The 17,553-nt window shown below is 39.4% G+C and overlaps 2 protein-coding genes across 5 annotated transcripts in view; one reads left to right on the forward strand and one right to left on the reverse strand.

The window, feature by feature from the left end:
- The window catches only part of MIER3 (MIER family member 3), a 21,496-nt gene extending 16,261 nt beyond the window's left edge, over positions 1-5,235 (forward strand). For all 3 annotated transcript variants that reach the window (XM_026074637.1, XM_026074638.1, XM_026074639.1), the window contains 3 exons: positions 759-886; positions 1,066-1,211; positions 1,307-5,235. In XM_026074637.1, coding sequence (XP_025930422.1) covers positions 759-886; positions 1,066-1,211; positions 1,307-1,764 — 732 coding nt within the window. In that variant the 3' untranslated portion in view covers positions 1,765-5,235. The remainder of the gene's footprint in view (positions 1-758; positions 887-1,065; positions 1,212-1,306) is intronic.
- A 5,314-nt stretch (positions 5,236-10,549) lies between these two features.
- On the reverse strand, positions 10,550-17,481 carry SETD9 (SET domain containing 9). Of its 2 annotated transcripts, none has more exons than XM_026074643.1 (6): positions 17,194-17,468; positions 16,436-16,800; positions 15,138-15,261; positions 14,115-14,230; positions 12,960-13,065; positions 10,550-11,765 (listed from the first exon to the last, which is right to left on the reverse strand). In XM_026074643.1, the coding sequence occupies exons 2-6, from the start codon at positions 16,704-16,706 to the stop codon at positions 11,678-11,680; spliced, it is 705 nt and encodes a 234-aa protein (XP_025930428.1). In that variant the 5' UTR covers positions 16,707-16,800; positions 17,194-17,468; the 3' UTR covers positions 10,550-11,677. The 2 variants fall into 2 exon arrangements, with proteins under 2 accessions (XP_025930428.1, XP_025930429.1); XM_026074644.1 differs by lacking the exon at positions 10,550-11,765 and adding an exon at positions 11,775-12,749 and having other exon boundaries at positions 17,194-17,481.
- Positions 17,482-17,553: the final 72 nt, after the last annotated feature.

Raw genomic sequence — 17,553 nt, forward strand, 5'->3', positions numbered from 1 at the left:
AACATGAGGAAAAACTTCTCTACTGTGAGGGTGACAGAGCACTGGAACAGGTTGCCCCGAGAGGTGGTGGAGTCTCCTTCTCTGGAGATATTCAAAACGCGCCTGGATGCAATCCTGTGCAATGTGCTCTAGGTGACCCTGCTTGAGCAGGGGGGTTGGACTAGATGATCTCCAGAGGTCCCTTCCAACCTCAGCGATTCTGTGATTCTGTGACGTAGTAATGGTTTGTTCTCTAAGAATCTGACTTTGCATAGCAATCTCCATTTTGGGGTAAGAAACAAATGGTTAATGTAGATTAAATTATACCTGCTCAGAAGACTACAATTTTGTTTTGTTGTTCAGATCATTTACTGTTGTGCACATTTGTTGTCAAAGCTTCAGCAGTTCCTAACTTTACCAAAAGAAAAAGTGCCTAAAGTCTTTCTTGCTTTATTTCTCTTAGGTTATTGATTTGCCGAATTTCTTCCTTCTTAAGAGAGTGTCTGTTGTGTAGTATAAAATTATGTAGCTTGTGAGTTGAAATGCTTCATGTGTAGATATGGTTTTAATCTATTTTTTACATAAGACTGAAGTTAGTACAGTATAACAGATGTAATACATACTTGAAACTGTAGATCTCTTTAAAATCCATAACTGAATTGGCTTTTTCCAGATCCTAGAATAGTAAAATTAACAATATTCTAGGAATATGGGGAATGGGGAGATGACAAAACATAAGTCTTTGCATTTCTTTTGTCCATTCTTCTTGCTTCCTTTAGGTAAGAACCAGAACAGTTGCTGAGTGTGTGGCTTTTTACTACATGTGGAAAAAGTCAGAACGTTATGATTACTTTGCTCAGCAAACAAGATTTGGAAAGAAGAGATACAACCATCATCCAGGAGTTACGTAAGTATAAAGTTTTTGGAATATATGTTTCCTGTTGTAAATTGTGAATGTAGAAGATCATGTTTCTCTTCCCAGCGTTGCAGTGTAATGCTGCAATGGCAGTGGCAACTCAAATCCATCTTCATTTTAGGCCTTATTTTCATGTTAAACAACCCATTATAAATGTAATGTTCTTCTAGGGACTACATGGATCGCTTGGTAGATGAAGCAGAAGCGCTTGGTGGAGCAGTACACTCTTCAACCTTAACGTCTAATAATAGAACAGAGTCCATCCCTGATCAGCAGCTAAGCATTCTGAACTCTATCACTGCCAATGAGTTGACAGGTAAATCAAGAAAAAAAATTAAGTGTAAGGTGATATCTTTTTGTTGTAACTATATAAGTCACTTTTATTTACATTTGTGTTCATCTTTTTTCCAGCATTGACCAATAGTGTAGCTACAGTCTGCCACACTTCTGATGTCAACTGCCTGGATGATGCCTTTCCTCCTATGGACAGCTTACCCCGAGCACCAGTTAATCATGTGCCTGTTGGAACAGAAGAATTGCTTAACTTGCCAAGCAATGGTGAAAGTGATTGTTTTAATTTATTTGAGACTGGCTTTTATCATTCGGAGCTTAACCCAATGAACATGTGCAGTGAGGAGTCAGAAAGACCTGCAAAGAGATTGAAAATGGGAATTGCTGTCCCAGAATCTTTCATGAATGATGTCTCTGTAAATAACCTTGGTGTGGACTTCGAGAACCACACACATCATATTACCAGTGCCAAAATGGCTGTCTCAGTGGCTGACTTCAGCAGTCTATCTGCAAATGAGACAAATGGTTTTATCAACACCCACACTCTACACCAACATACCGCCCTTCACTCAGAATGACTCTGCGGAGAACTAAACAAACAGTGGGTACTTTATGCAGTAGTAGTAAACTTGATGGGAGCTATCAAGTTTGCTTAGTCTTTCACTGGAAGTTTGAACTTTATGACATCAGTGATGTCTTTGTATGTATAGAACTATATCTTGATTTATCAAGAGTAATTTCTTTTTTCAGTCCATAAATGTGGAAATGTCGTATGATGTTCGGCAGAGTTTGGACTAAGAGAACTCTGTGATGCAGCTTTAAGCTCTGCTTCAATTTTTTTTAAAGCCTGTAGACAGAGGCCACCATTTCAAAACCAGCACAGAAGTTCTGAACTGATTGGAGTGGCTTTTTAGTCTAAGTTACTTTTGCCGTAACAGATGCAGTGGAATAACAATGTTTACAGGTACCAATCCTGATCCCTGCTCAATGTAGCATTTTTTTTTTTTTTTAAATAAAGGCAGGGATGGGTTTCTTTAATTTAAACTGCACAAACATACAAGGATGTTTTTTTAAATGGAACCTTCTCTCATGTGATACTAAACTAGAGCACTTCAGTTTACAAAACAGCAAGTTCATCTTGGTGGAAGCTAGCACAAGGGACTTAAAACGAGTAAAGTATGAAGACCTACACTTGGATGCTGTTGCAAAATTATAGGCCATGGCTACCTTACACAGAAGTAATTATTACTGCCAGAGGTGTCTGTGTACTTTAAACTTACTGGCTTAAACAGATGCATTTTAGCCTATTGTATTCTGATGGGTTTGTCCACAACTTTGAAGAGTAATGTAATCGTGTAACTTAACTTTTCCTAAGGCAGCTGATGTTGTATAAAACTACAGTCTGCACAGCTTAGGATTTACCACTAAATGGTTTACATTTTGGAAGACATCTTAAATTGTTTGGAGCACTGCAGTTCAAAGTGTTACAGTTTTGAGGGACTATCTAGTTTAGATAGAAGTAGTAGAACCTTGAAGTATATATTTGAAAGTTTTTTCTGTAGTGTGGATTGCATTTGCTTGTTTTGGCAAGTCAGTGACTCAAAAATGGCACTTCACTACCCTGGTCAAATAGGAAATGACAAGAGTAAAAATATTTCCCATTAAAGTAACTTTAACTTTGGTAAATTTTTATTCTGAACACTGAGTGCAATTTAGCCATCCACAAAGTTTCTGTCTTGAAAAAGATTGTTCTAATTCTTCTGGAAGTGTCAAACCAAACATAGTATTGGCTTGTAATAGGTTCTTGTAGCGTACAACTTTCAGGGTTTTTTAGTAAGAAACTGCAATTTATTTCAGTAGGGTTACGCCTTTCCCTCCACACTTTTCTTTGCACTGTTCATATCACAAATCTAATTGCCACTAACTTGTTTCATTAACTAAATGACTAAGTTTGACTCCATTGTTGATATTTGTAGTACTTGCTTCAAGGTTATGCTGAGTAATTAGAAAGTAGTGACTTTAATATTTGAAAGGGAAGAGGGTATTTATTATGCATACTGTGAACTGCATTGACATCCTGAGTTTTGGATGCAGCATATGGAGTTTTCTTTAAAGCATTGTAATGAAGATTGCTTTGAAGTGTTTACGCAATAGCACATTTACCATATTAAAAAAAATAGTTTAGCGCAGTGGACAAAAGTAGAGGTAATTGTGTAATCAATTCTTAACTTATACATCTGAAGTATGTGATTCTAATAAGTACACAGTAAATAACAGGTAGCCTTGGCCCTGTGTTGTACTCTGACATTTTTAGCCAAGTTGTCAGCTTCTTGTTGCTGTGTTTTGTGCTGAACTTTGTACCTTGTTTCTTTTGTTTATGAATCAACACATTTTCTGTAATTTTGTAAAATACTGGCCATAATCTTTCATTGTTATACATTCAAGTTTAACTATGGGTTTACAGTGAGTGGCTGGTCTGTATAAAAATTCATTATACAAAGATGACTGAATGCTTATACCAGTTGCACTTAAATGAACATGCCCATTCTCATTAGCTGATGCAGTAATATATTCAGTTTATCTATGCATTGCTGGTATCTTAATGTAGACAGAGACTTGTCTAAGGTTTGGGTTGTCAGCAAGTTGAATGGACACTTTAGTTATTTAATAAAGACTTTTGACCAAAATTCAGAAAATGATATGAGAGAAAAATGAATTCCGGCTAGTCTAATAGATTTTTAAATGCTGATCTTATTTAGCCTGTTGGCTGACTAGCTGGTATCGTTTACTTTTAATTCCTTGTTAAAATGAGGCAATAATTTGCAAGATTTTGTAAATATGTAAATTCTTCATATCTTTTTAGATATCTATTTCAATATTTTCTGACTACTTCTGTGTATAGTAACATTTTTGTGCATGCTTGATGTGACATTCATAAATTTGTACCACTATGACTTTATCCATGTAAAATAGCTATTTATTGAAATTTTTCTTTTAAAAGCTGGACTTACTTATTTTTCTCTCAGTTTAAACATTTAAATGGAGAACTTGTTACTGTTTATTAAAAGAATTGCGTTTTGAAAGTCAGCATGAAGATAACTGAATCGTAACCATATGAAGAAATATTGCTTTGGTTCTTAGATGGTGAAGCACAATTCTTATAACAAACTGTGATGAATTCTTTGTCCTTTGCCACACTTTTTCTTCATACAAACAAACCAAAAATCCRTAATGGGCAATTGCAGTGTTGGTAAATGTATCCTTTTTATGTACAGGGAATCTGAAGAGGATAGCTGATTCATTTAGAAGTGTAACTGGTGCTGTGATTATAGCAATACTTTTACTTTTGTTAGTCATACATCATCTTCTCATGCTAGATTTTTAAATGTTTAGTTTTCCTCTTGTCATGGTCAAACTGCTGAATTTACTTGAAGGATGTACAATACTGTTTGAGGAATACTAAATTGTGTACAATTAGGTCAATGAATTGTGCAATTGTTTCCTGTTTTTAAGTTTTAAAACTGAGAGTCAAAAATGTATGAAAACGTCAGATCCAATAGAACATAGTGATACTACTTAATTTAACCAAAGTCTCTAGTGAGTATTTCAGCTTTGAATGTAAACTAATGGATAAACTGACCAACAGGGACACTATTTTGCCCAGCATTACAAGCACATTGTCTACGGACGGGGAAACTAAATACAGTAATTTATAAAATAATGACAAGGTTACTATTTTTTTTACTCCTATTTTTCATTGAAAGAAGGAAAATACTGTCAGTTGTAAAATACAGTAGGTATGGTTATAGTCCTCTTAATAAAACAGAGATTCCAGTTATTCTCAGTTCAAAGTAAGTACCCTGTGCATAACAACAGACTTAGTGACAATCGGAACAGGTTTTAGTATCAGATGTTCAAGAGGAAGTCGCTATTGTTGCATTGGTTTTAATATTTGTACATAAACACTGATTTTTTTGAGCATTATTTTGTATTGGTTGTACTTTAATACCTGGTGTACAGTTCCAGAAATAAATGTCTGGAAACCTTTCTTCACTTGTGAAGCTTTTCATGCATCTGCATCATGTTTACTGCTTCATTTTCAGAATTATTTAGCAGTAACTGAACACATTTTAAGATGCTCCAGAGAACACTAAACTGCACACTACCGTTCTTCCTAAGGTTACAGAGGGAAGAGTGAAAATGTAGAAGGTATGTATGTAGATAGTAATGATTTCCCTCAAACACTGTGGTTTAAGCAGTAGCAAGGGCTTAGATGAGGCTTAAAAGTAGCTTCAGAGTAACTAATCACTGCAGTATAACCCAGTATTCAAGCCACGTGGTAAGCTGAGGGAGGGTACGCTTCAATTTCTTTGTGGAAGAAAACTTGCCCAAATCCTTAAATCAGTTTAAGTCCACACATCAGGCTAGATTATAGGTGTGGATACGAAAAGTTCTACTGTGCTCAGCCTTTAGCTAGAATATTTGAAATACTAAGAGCTTCTTTGCCTATGTTTGCTTTCCATCAAGAAAATAGATACTAAATATTAGAAGTAATACAGTGCTTTTCAGGGTCCAAGAACTTAAATACCAATTCTGTCAAAGAATTAGCAGTGCAACTGCCTAGGCCCAATGTCCTTGTGCAATCGCAAGCACAACAAAGCTTCAGGTAAAGAAAGGATTTATTTTTTTAATTAGTTTGCTTAGTGCAAGGTGATATAAATCTGAATAGCAAAAGAAGTAATTTGTCAAGTAGTTTGAGAAAACTTCCCCTCCTCCAGGAGCTAGGACAGATAGAGGTGTGTGGGGGGGTCTTTTTTCTTTTCTTTTTTTTTTTACTGATAGTTGCTATAACAAGCAAAAAGAAACTACTTATCCAAAACTGCTTACAAGCAGTACCTCACTTCTTCTAGTGGTTGAGTGTAAAGATCAAAGTTAAATGCTGGGGCAGAGAGGGGTAAAACAAAACAAACTGTAATGACCAACCCCATCTAGTCCTTTCTTGTTTTGAGACAACTAATGGTTAGTCATTTGATGTTACAGGCTTTAAATGGTTTTAGTATCTGTAATTCAAAGTGTCAAACACCCACTCAATAGTTACTTAACCACCTATATTCCCATTAAAATAATCTCAGGACATAATCACTTCTGCCGCTGGAAAGGTTCTCAGCCTCTGAAGTCTATATGGTACTTAGCTAATCTGTGTGTCAGTCTGAGTTGTGTCCAAACTCAAATGCAAAATGAGAGAAGGCAAAGACTAGATAGATACCTCAACTTCAGTTCTTACTACTTTCCTGGAATTTTTCTCCTCTGAAGCAAAAAAGTAATTGAAAAGTAATGTAGAGTTTCCAGCAAATCTTGGCCTGCTAATATGGAAGGAAGCCAGGGTGCCTCACCAAAAACATGCTCTCCTGGTACCTTGGTGCTATGCTGAAGTCTTGGGCCTCTTCCTGCCCTGGTGTGTTGGTCGTCTTCCCCTGTAGCTGGTCCTTATCCCCACACCCTCCTTTGCCTCAGTTCTAGCACGTCTGACTACTGTGCAAACAGATTTGATTCAATGTATTAACTCGGCAGAAAAAAAATAACTTGCTTTTGGTGTGGTTATTGAATTGGCTGTGCAGTCAGGTGAGCTCCAGAGCTAGCATAGGGAAGGAACATGGGGCCAAGGAGCACAGCTACCCACAGGCAGCTGGGAGCTGTCGGGTAACTACTGAAAGCATCCTGAGGAATGGCCTCACAGGATACAGTGAGTCAAACTAGCAACTCTTGGCCACCAACTATAGACTTACTTGCTTGCTCTTTCTGACCCCTCTATGAGCTGTTTCAACTCACTTGAAACAGCAGAAAATAAAACAAGAAAAAAAGTTTGGATTTTTGTTGCTGTTTGTTACCATGCTGGCAAGTTAGACCAGCTCACCATAGGGTCTGATGAACAGTCATGCGGGAAGACATGATGGCTTTGAGAGCAAGGAGGAGGAGAGAAGGATAAGTGTAATAGCATTTACCCACATCCACATACACTTTCCCCTCTCAGTGCTGGAGCCATGGGAGTTGCTCAGGTACCTGGGGAACTGTAGCCTCAGTGCCTACACAAGTGCCAGTTATATTATATACACATATATTATATATATATATATATATATATATATGTACATATACATCCTTGAGTAGCACAACCGATTTTTTTCCAGTGCCTGCCAAACTGATTCTCGGTACCCCTGCATCTAAAGCAGTGGGACATGGTTTGCCTTGCTCACACACGCTCCACTGACACGTGCAGTGGTGATGTTTCAGCAGGGTTAAGAATGAATCTCATAAGAAAGGTGGCCTCTGAGCTGCAAGCAATTGCCTCCCAGCCTAGTCCTCCACAATGAGCTCTCATCATGGTTTCTCCCCATATGGTCCCACTCAGACAGGGATTTGAAACATGAGTGGGCTAAGCCAGGAAAACTGACAAAGGTTTTTTTCATGTCCAGTTACTCTAAATCATACTCATGGCTGTACACTAGAGATCAAAAATCCTATGAGCATTTTTTCAACCCAGATAAAATAATACTAATACTGGGCTGAGCTGTACTTCCATGCTTTGGMTCTCCTCTCCATAGGGCTCTAAGGSGCAGCTCCCCTTCTTTTTCCCAGCTGCCTGAGGTACTTCCACCAGACACCAGTGTACTGCTCTGGCTTGTCTTAAACTATCATCTTTTCTGTAGGCAATTCTGCTAGTGCCAGCATTTAACTAAACTGCCCCTCTTTCACATTTGTTCCCTACTCTCCTCACTTTGTCAACTGCCATTTTCTCTCTGCACCTAAGCAGGCTACAAGTGGGCTTACAAATATTGGAAACTCATAACCTTGTGCGAGCTCCTTGGCTGCTGTGACCCACCGCAAAGGGGGCTGAATTTGGGGACCTTTGGGGTTCCCTTTCAGACTCAGTACACCCTGTGCCTCATCAGGGTTAGCAGACCAGCCAAAAAGTTGTCTGTCTCCTCTGTTCTACAGTAAACCTTTTGGTACAGGACAGTCATGCTGCCAGTCCCTTCACTGACTTCACTAGCTTGATTAGGATTTGCTTTTTATAACTAGGTTTCCAWTTCTTGTGCCAACACTTTGCAGCTCCTTCCTACAGCAGAAACTCCCCTCTCTTACTGAGACAGGTCATCTCTCAGTTCTTGCCAGGAAATCTCTAGCACTCTTGCTGGGTTTGTTAGCTCACCTCTTGATTCTTCAAGCACCTCTGTTATTTTTCCATCTTGAATCAACAGGGATTCCAGTTAACAACTTGCCTCCTGGAGAATTACAGTCCACTGTTTGTTACTACCACCTTTGCCTTTTGTGAGCTAAGCAGCCAGTCAAAAGTTAGGGCCTCACAGACCAATTTTCTTCAGAAGAGACTGATGAGACCAGCTGGGTATCTCTTGATGCAATCATCTTATTTATTCTAAAGTCCTATCCTAATCACTTCCTTCCTTCCTTCCTTCCTTCCTAAGGAGGAAATCTAAATCAAAAAAGACGACATTTAGACTGGCCAGATGAAGATCCTCTCCACACATTGAAGTAACTAACTGCTTAAAAAAACTACAAACATAACAAAACCTCTTCAGAAATTGGTTTCTTCTTCCCAACAGAAAAGGTGGCAAAACCAAAAGAGAGTGCTTACCATTCTATCCTTCTGATTGATAGTACTAACTGAAGACAGATGAAACGAACAGGATCATGATGCCAACAAGTGATCAAAAACAATCTCAAATAAAACAGATTCCTCCACTGGAACATCCACAGAATCACAGAACAGTTGAGGTTGGAAGGGACCTCTGGAGATTATCTAGTCCAAACCTCCTGCTCAAGCAGGGTCACCTAGAACAGGCTGTCCAGGACCCTGTCCAAATGGCTTTTGAGTATGTCTAAGGATGGAGACTCCACAACCTCTCTGGGCAACCTGTTCCAGTGCTCTGTCACCCTCACAGCGAAGAGGTTTTTCCTCATGTTCAGATGGAGCTTCCTGTGTTTCAGTTTGTGCCTGTTGCCTGTCATCCTATTGCTGGGCACCACTGAGAAGAGTCTGGCCCCATCCTCTCRACACCCTCCCTTCAGATACTTGTACACATTGATAAGATCCCCTCTCAGCCTTCTCTTCTCCAGGCTGAACAGGCCCAGCTCTCTCAGCCTTTCCTCATAAGAGAGATGCTCCAGTTGCTCCATCATCTTAGTAGCCCTTTGCTGGACTCATCCCAGTAGCTCTCTTTCCCTTGTCTACCATTAAGTGCACAGGCATATAGAGCTAGAATTAGCTCAGTTAGTCTGCATTTTTAGGGAATTACAATGAAAATTCTCAGGCAAATCACCTTTCAAGACAGATACTTTCTTTATTGTTCTTTCTTCTGAAGAAGCAGCATGACATTGGGACTGCAGTTTGGAAGTACCACCTGATTGCATCTCTTCCACCTACCAGCGTTTGGCCTTCTATAGCCATCAGCAGACAAAAATCAATTGCTGTTGCCAGTTGTAGGCCAGATTTTGCTTTCCTTCATGTTGGATCAGCCCCTAAGGCAGGCTGTAGGGCTTCAGTATTTCAGCAAGGAGAAACCAGTCCCATGTGTCTTGTTAGCGATATGCAGCCTGCATTTCAGCAGTTCTCCACTATTGTGCAGCATTCACATCCAAGAGAGCACAACTGCCGTAAAGCAAACCATTCTTAATAAATTAGTTGTAAATGTAGGTACCACAGTTGTCAGACAGGAGTATACTTTCAAATCTGGTCACTTAAAAATGATTAATAAGTGTATAAGGCAGACAGCTATAGCAATCCATGCCTTTGCACGACAGCATCTCAGCCTAGAGGAATGACAATAGCACTGTCCTTTTCTCACATGCTGAAACTAGTATTCCCCACCTACCCATAAACCTTGACCAATATACAAGCAAAACAAAAGCCGCAGTAACTTTTATTGCTTTGTTACCTCCTTGAGCTAAGCAACACTGCAGGCACCCTGACAACCAGTTTTCCCTTCAGAGACCAAGAGATGCCCAATAACTTCCTCCCAGAAGGGGCTAGGGGGAAAAGGCTCTGGAGAGAAGGGACCTTCCGAGTGGTGGAGGACTGGTGTCCTCTTTAGTGGATTGGAGATCACTGTGATAACATATCAGAGCAGGTGGTGAAACACAATAAGGACTGTCACTAGAAGTGTCCCCAGCATCCTCATAAAGCTTGTACAGCCTTTGCTGAGCCCCGCACCAGGGTGCCATAGCTCTGCTGTTCAAATTTCCCTGAAAGAGCTGGCCTTCTCTGGCTGAGGACTTCCAGATGAATATGAAAGACAAGTTGCAGGTGTGGAAGTAGACCAATAAAGGTGCTGAAAAGCTTTGTCTTCTGCAAAGGAGACTGGCTGCTTCTGTAGCTAAAGCCCCCTTACCTCCCTGGTCACCACCAGTTTGGTTAGGACAAACCATTTCCCATTACTCTTTTCTTATGAGCTTATGCCAACCTCAAATCCATTCAGAAGCTTGCCTGGACTTCTGCAGCAAAGACGTGGGTTATTTTTCTTTCCCAAGAAAGCTGTTTAGCCTGACCCAAAGATTGACAAGCTGTCTCTTGTTCACTTTGTGAAAACAGTTTGCAGACAGCATCCAGAATTAATGTGGGAATGGCTGGCTCTGCTTATGCCAGTAACTCATTAAAAAATATGTAACACATTTGTTTGGCATCACTTCCTCTAGTTACTCTGTAACACGAAGTTCTCCCTCTCTGAGAATAAAAGCTATGAAAGATGACACATGCCAGGAAACTTTAACTGAACCACAGAAATTAGGGTTGGAAGGGACCTCAGGATATCATATAGTCCTTCCTCCTGCCCTAAAATAGGATAGCTAAAGTCAGTGGCTTAAGTCAGCTTGTTTGCGACAGTGCACCATGCAGGCACATCAGAAGTGCATACTGACACTCTTCCAAAAGGCTTCATACAAGATTTGGACAACTGGGTACATTGAAATACTTTCTAAAAGACAGAAGATACCAAAGGGAATGGAACCAACTCCAAGGAAAACCAAACAGGAACTAACAATTATCATAAAATGCTGAAGATCATCTGAGGAATACTTAACTAGAGGGAGGCAATCTTTACAAATTATGTCCATTGTAAGCATGAGAATGAAATGGCAAAAGATTAAAACTGAGTCACAGTTATGGACAACTAAACAAACTAGAAGATGAAATGACATGTCTAGAACTTACATTTTAATTTTATGAGCTATTGTATGGACAGCTGAAAACCAATAAACTTTAAATAATACTAGGCAGCTGAGAACCTAAGGACGTAAACAGCTTAAACCTTCACCTCTCCATCAAACATGGAGTATTTTCAGAGAAATACAAGCCTCCAGCTCACTTTCTAAATGGCAAAGCACAGCTCTCCATTATACAAAGATGCTCATGAAGCTTGAAGTACATACACAGTTAATTTATTCTAATAAAACAGATTTCTTCAGTCCCTCAAAGTATTAATTGACAACAGTGAAGTAATTGGAAAAAAGTTCCTCTCCTTGCTTGATGTCTCTGAGAGTAACAAGTACGACACACCTCAGGCAGCTGCAGAAAAGAAAAAGAAAAGCAAAACATGGGAAAGTGAGCAATCAGATTTCATTTTTAGTTTCTTAAATTCCTCATAGCAAGGAGCTAAAACAATGGCTCCGTCTAGATTATTTAGAGTAACGTGTAAGGCAGGCCAGGCAGCCTGTGAAAACGATGGTGAAATAGAGATTGCAAATATAAGCAAAAATGGTATTGTTACCAAAAAAAGCACAGCCCACATGTGTATGGGCAGATAATGTTTCCACTCATACAACTATTCAGAAATGAAATGGACTAGTCAAGACATGGGAAAAAGACACTAATACAGACAGGGTAAGAGGCTACAGCAAGGTTAATGGAGCAGAAACCATTCTTCTAAACATGCCTACTCACAGGTGCTGGTTGGCTGAACCAACTCTTAGCCCAACAACATCCAGAAAGACAACTCTGAACTGAAATCAGTCTCCTGCTGTAATGTACAATGAGGGGTGACTTATCCCTATGCTAAATCCTATGCTAACATCGGTGTCTGGCAAAGTTTTCTTATGACTGTTTTAGGAATACCTTCCTCTTCAAGTTTCATAAATAAATGAGCATGTCCTAAAGCTGAAAGATGTGATCTAGGGAGGAGGGTACATTCTTCTGATGATGCTGGATGTGAAAGTGAAGAACACCATCACCCTACACAGTCCCCACTATTCAGAAATGTAGTACTCCCCCACTTTGAAACAAATCAAACAAAAAGATTAGCAAGGACTACAAGCTTTTTTACAAGAGAGAAAAAGATTGATAAATTAGATTACCAAAGTTATTAGAACTGTAAATATCAATATCAAAATGAGCAGCTAGAAGCTATCTCCATTTGAAATATATACTGAAAAACATTATTATGGTAATAGAAGCAAAATATAAGTACTGATTTATAGGATTCATAAATCACACTGTAGTGCAACCATGGCTTGTAGAACTGTCTTCTGAGCTATGCAGATATCATTTGTGAAGCTGTAGAAAAAAAGGAACAAAAAGAAATAGGGAGTCCTGTAATTTGCTTAAAATGGGTCTACTCAAAGAGCTAAGACTTTTCCTTACATATGCACACTTTCAGGTAACTCATCTTTATATGGGAAAACTTTCCTATTCAACCATGTTGGTCTTCACCTACAGGACACTTTTTACCACACAAATCTATGAACTCTTTGATTCACTGCTAACCTCTGTATGTCGTGGCTGTAGACGATGTTTGGAAGATACTGTTTCAGTTCTACTGGAAAAGATCCTGGCACATCAAACTCCTGATAACAGACATTGGCTGCTTTTTCTAGGAATAAGAAAAAAAATGACTCTATGATACTAAGAATTTCTTAGATAGGGTTTAGAGATGTGTAAAAAGATCAAATGTACTGCTGCAAAAGTAGCACCTGCTTCACCAGGCCTGAAAACCATGCTGAAGTTACTTGTAAGTCTGCTTGTAAGTTAAAAAAAATAGTTAAAATAGTTATCCTGGTGTCAATTTTCATGGTGGCAAAAGGTGTTGTAAAGACAGCCAGGGAGAAAAGCACCATCTGTCCAGCAGGGACAGGGGAGTTTTCTTTACACAGACTTTGGATTGGGAAGAAACAGTTACATGGGACAGAGCTTTGTCTCCATTCCTGTCAGTACCTGGTTCAGTATTCCAGCTGCCTTCCCTGATGCTATACTGAGGCAGGATATTATGAGTGTAATATAGGCTCTGCAAGCCGCTTACAGGCTAGGTTTGGTAGCCATTAAACTTTCAGTATTTCACAGCCATACCCCTGAGCCACTTACTCCCCCAAACCTCAGGAGCAACACATTTTCTGAGGAGGAAGAAATAAATAGTTCCTCTCTTCATGTCCCACAGCTATGCCAAAACAACAGTTTCCTAGATTTTGTGCGGACATTGTTTATTTCTTAAGGAAGTCTAAAAAGTATTATAATCCAAACTTAGCAGTGTACACGTTCTTTTGCATATGGTTTTCTCAAGAAGTCTACAAGAACAATACTGCAACTCTGTGGACCACCTCAGTCCTTCCCTAGATATCCTTTCCCACTGTCTCACATTTTGGGATGAGTCCTTCTCATTCTGCAGACCAGCAGGGTGACATCTCGGGGACTCAGTGAGAAAAACACAAGGATACTTGAAGAACTGTTGCACTGAAGGATTCTACCACCCAACTGTTGTAACAGGYACAGAAATTCTTTATCCCATAACAGTGTTTAATTTTTTTTAAACAGCCAAACAGCAGTTTTGTCCCCCAACATCAGTTTCTGACTCTCCATCCCACTCCCAAAGTAATTTACACCCATAAAGTCAAACTCAAGTCTGGAAAAATCTACCTGGCAACTTACCATATGAGCAGTTGTTAACATACTGTCCCACTGCCAGTGGGTTTTGCAAGGCAGCCGTGAGCCAGCTCACATCACTCATTTGAAATGGGCCAAGTTGATCTCTTCTGCTGCAAGACCTGGAATGACCCACAGTATTAACTTGAATTCCTTCCCTTGACAGGTGATCTGTACTTCTACCTGTAGAAATAGCCATGGTAGCTGGGTAAAGTTATAGCTGTCCAATCCACTTGACAGATACAATCATACTTGAAAAAGATATTACTGATACTTTAAAAAATACACTAAAACCYTTCATGAGTGTGTGGTTTCTATCTGACTCTAGTGGAGGAGCCAGCATGAAAACGCCATGGACAACATCAGAAATCTATATCAAACATTACCATTACAGAACTGTCAACACATCTTGTTCACCTCTAGAGGTGTGAAGGCTCATTGCAATACCAATTTCAAATTCATACCCAGAGTTCAAACCAGGTACAAGTAGGCCCTTATTACCCTTTTTACTTTTTATTCATAAGATTTTAGTTGTTACATTTGCACACTACACATTACACTTCAATGGGAGCTAGAACAGCCAAGTACATGGCAGCCTTAGGCTTGCTGTGAAAGCTTACTGCTCCCATATGATGTGCTGTTTATTTCTAGACCAGTGCTGGAGTTGCCAGATTGACCCTTTAGGTGTTAGTAAGCCCATACAAAGGCTTCTTTTTCCATCCACCAAGCAGACTTGATTAAAAAGTTCAGAAATATTTTGAAAATGGTATGTTACATCCCACTCCTATTAAAACTATTTTTTTTCTACAAGAGACAGTCTCTGTGCATTGGTTTTCATCAAGAGACATCCTGTTTTCTTTACAGATGGAGACAGAAGTGCTGTGCTGTTTGTATTACAATATAAGACACATAGAAATAGTCACAGATAGTCACAGAAATATATCTCGACTTAGGGTCAGACAGCATTATTAGTACCACCTTTTAAAATATCAGTTGAGTGACATTCCCTTGTTTCTTTTGAGCACTTACCTGTACACTGCTCTAGATAGTCCTTTGTCATTCCCATCAATAAGAACACCATCTATGCACCTAAAAATAAAGGGATTGCCAAGGGACTGGAAAAAGATGGGTTCATACTTTCTGTACACTGTACCTGTTGCAAGACAGATATGATTATTTCAGAAGAAAATAAGTTAAACTGTCAGAATCGGTTTACCCAAAGGAGACAGAGTGGGTAGGAGAAAACTTTTTGCTTCTTTATTACTACTGTCTGTGTGCACTTTTCAAAGTGTTCTCTCACACAGCAAAGATCCTCCCGCTCCCCCCTCTTCCCCCTCCAAATCAGAGGTTTTGCCTGATACAAGAGAGGGAAAATGCCAAAATGAGGAGAACAGGCAAATCATTTCAGCAGAACATGCCCCAAATACCTGGACAGGATTTAACTTGTCCTGGCCTGGGTTCAAAGCACAGACTTAACAAGTCAAAGGGGGAGGCTGGCTTGCAATTTTTCATGACATTGTAGTCTGGCATCCCTCACACCCATTGCATCTTCAGCAACCCTCTGCAGAAAACCTGGGTTGAAATCTTGCAAGGAGCTAGGTGGAGAAGGCCCTGCTGGCAGGCTACACTCGCTGCCAAACAACAGGCAGGACAGCACAGACCTGTTATCTCCACAGGGTCCCTTCCCCAGCCAGCAGTTTCCTTCCTACTCCTGAAAAAGGAAGGCATTTCAGCTCGGCCATACTGACAGAACTACAAATCTGTTTAAGCAATATAAGCAAATATAGTTCCAAGAAATAAGGAGAAGGAACAGAGAAGCACTGATCTGCCAAACATACTTTATGGAAGAGAGTTTCATTGAATAAGGGTTTTACTTTCATTCTCTAATCTGTATTTCTGTGCTCTGAAAATATTGGTAGTCTGTCTGTCAGTCTGTGCAGAGACCTCAAAACCCCAGTTTTGCAAACATTTCTCCAAAAGAGAAATCCTGAAGAATCAAACTGTTTTCTTCATCTCTGTGAAATTACTCCTGTGCGCTTGTTTAAGGAATCTGGATCAATTTTCAATCAGCTAAAAATCACACCTTGAGTATTCAAAGGTTTTTAAAAAAACAAAACAACCTTCTCCCACCAGAATATTGCTTTCCTTATTTGGAAATAACTCTAGTCAGTTTATACGCAGAAATATTCATCATAACTTGTGATTTTGTTAAGGAATGACAGAAATACAACCTGTAAAATAAAAATTGGTGTGGAACTTTGACAACACAATTAGATGGTTGGAAAACACACCTCACTTAGTCAGAAATAAGAATAAAATTTCATTACCAGGATACATAGACACAAYGGTCCCTTTTGGCACAAAACCTTTGGTAACAAAGACTCCAGTTCCAGCAGAAACCAGTGAACTTCGGTCTCGAGTAATACTGAATCCTAGTGTATTAAACAGAACCTCCTCTGGACTAAATACGTGTTTGCTTGGATGGTGACATGAATTTACTTTTGATCTCTCCAGCTCAACAGTCACTAGTTCCAGATATTTGCATTTAATTTCAGGAAGTAAGGCCAAGATATGTGTTTGTCTACTAAAGTCATTCATGAATAGAGCTTTAAATACTTTCAGTAGTGTTGCAAAGACATCTTCATCAGTGATAATTTTGTCTTGGGAGTTTTCTGGAACATATCGGAGGGTCCTGTAAAGAAAAAAAAATATTTAAGATTACATTTTTCCTAAAAAAAATAAGAGACGTTTTACAGGAGCAAAGAAAAAGTTATCTGCGGTTGCTTTAAGCAAATCAAAACTGTAAAGAAGATAGTTTCATACCTGTCCACCTATGAAACCACCATCTGATGTATTTACAGCAACAGATGAGCTGGTTAAACACCCCTGAGATCTTAGTGACTGTTTTATCAAACATTCATTACACTTTTAGTGAGAAGTAGGAATATAGTGACTGTTTTATCAAACACTCATTACACTTTTAGTGAGAAGTAGGAATAATTTTTATACTGAGTAAGGRCATTTTAATTAATGCTACTTATAACGATGCTCTACTCATTTAAATTCAAGTAAGAACTATTTTTACCTTTAAAAAAGGACCAGCCACATCATTCTGTTGAAAAAAAAAATCCATCTGGCTACTTCCAGCATTGATTTTAATATTAAATACCGTTTTAAATTATCCAATTTTTATGCAAAGTGACATTGAAGACCGAAACAGTTTTTCAAAGAAACTAAACCCCAGTGAAAAATTACACAGACTGCGTTCCTGCAATTACTTAAAACAAAACACAGCAGGAATTAACTCAGGCTCCTCGACGACCGGGCGGTCTCAGTAAAAAAAGCCCCCGCACCACGGAGAGCGGAGCCGCTTCGCACCCAGCGGGGCCGGGGCCGGGACCGGGACCGGGGCCGGGGCCGGGACCGGGGCCGGGGCCGGGGCCGC

Source organism: Apteryx rowi, unplaced genomic scaffold, assembly GCF_003343035.1.
Source record: "Apteryx rowi isolate R43461 unplaced genomic scaffold, aptRow1 scaffold_393, whole genome shotgun sequence".
Classification (NCBI taxonomy): domain Eukaryota; kingdom Metazoa; phylum Chordata; class Aves; order Apterygiformes; family Apterygidae; genus Apteryx; species Apteryx rowi.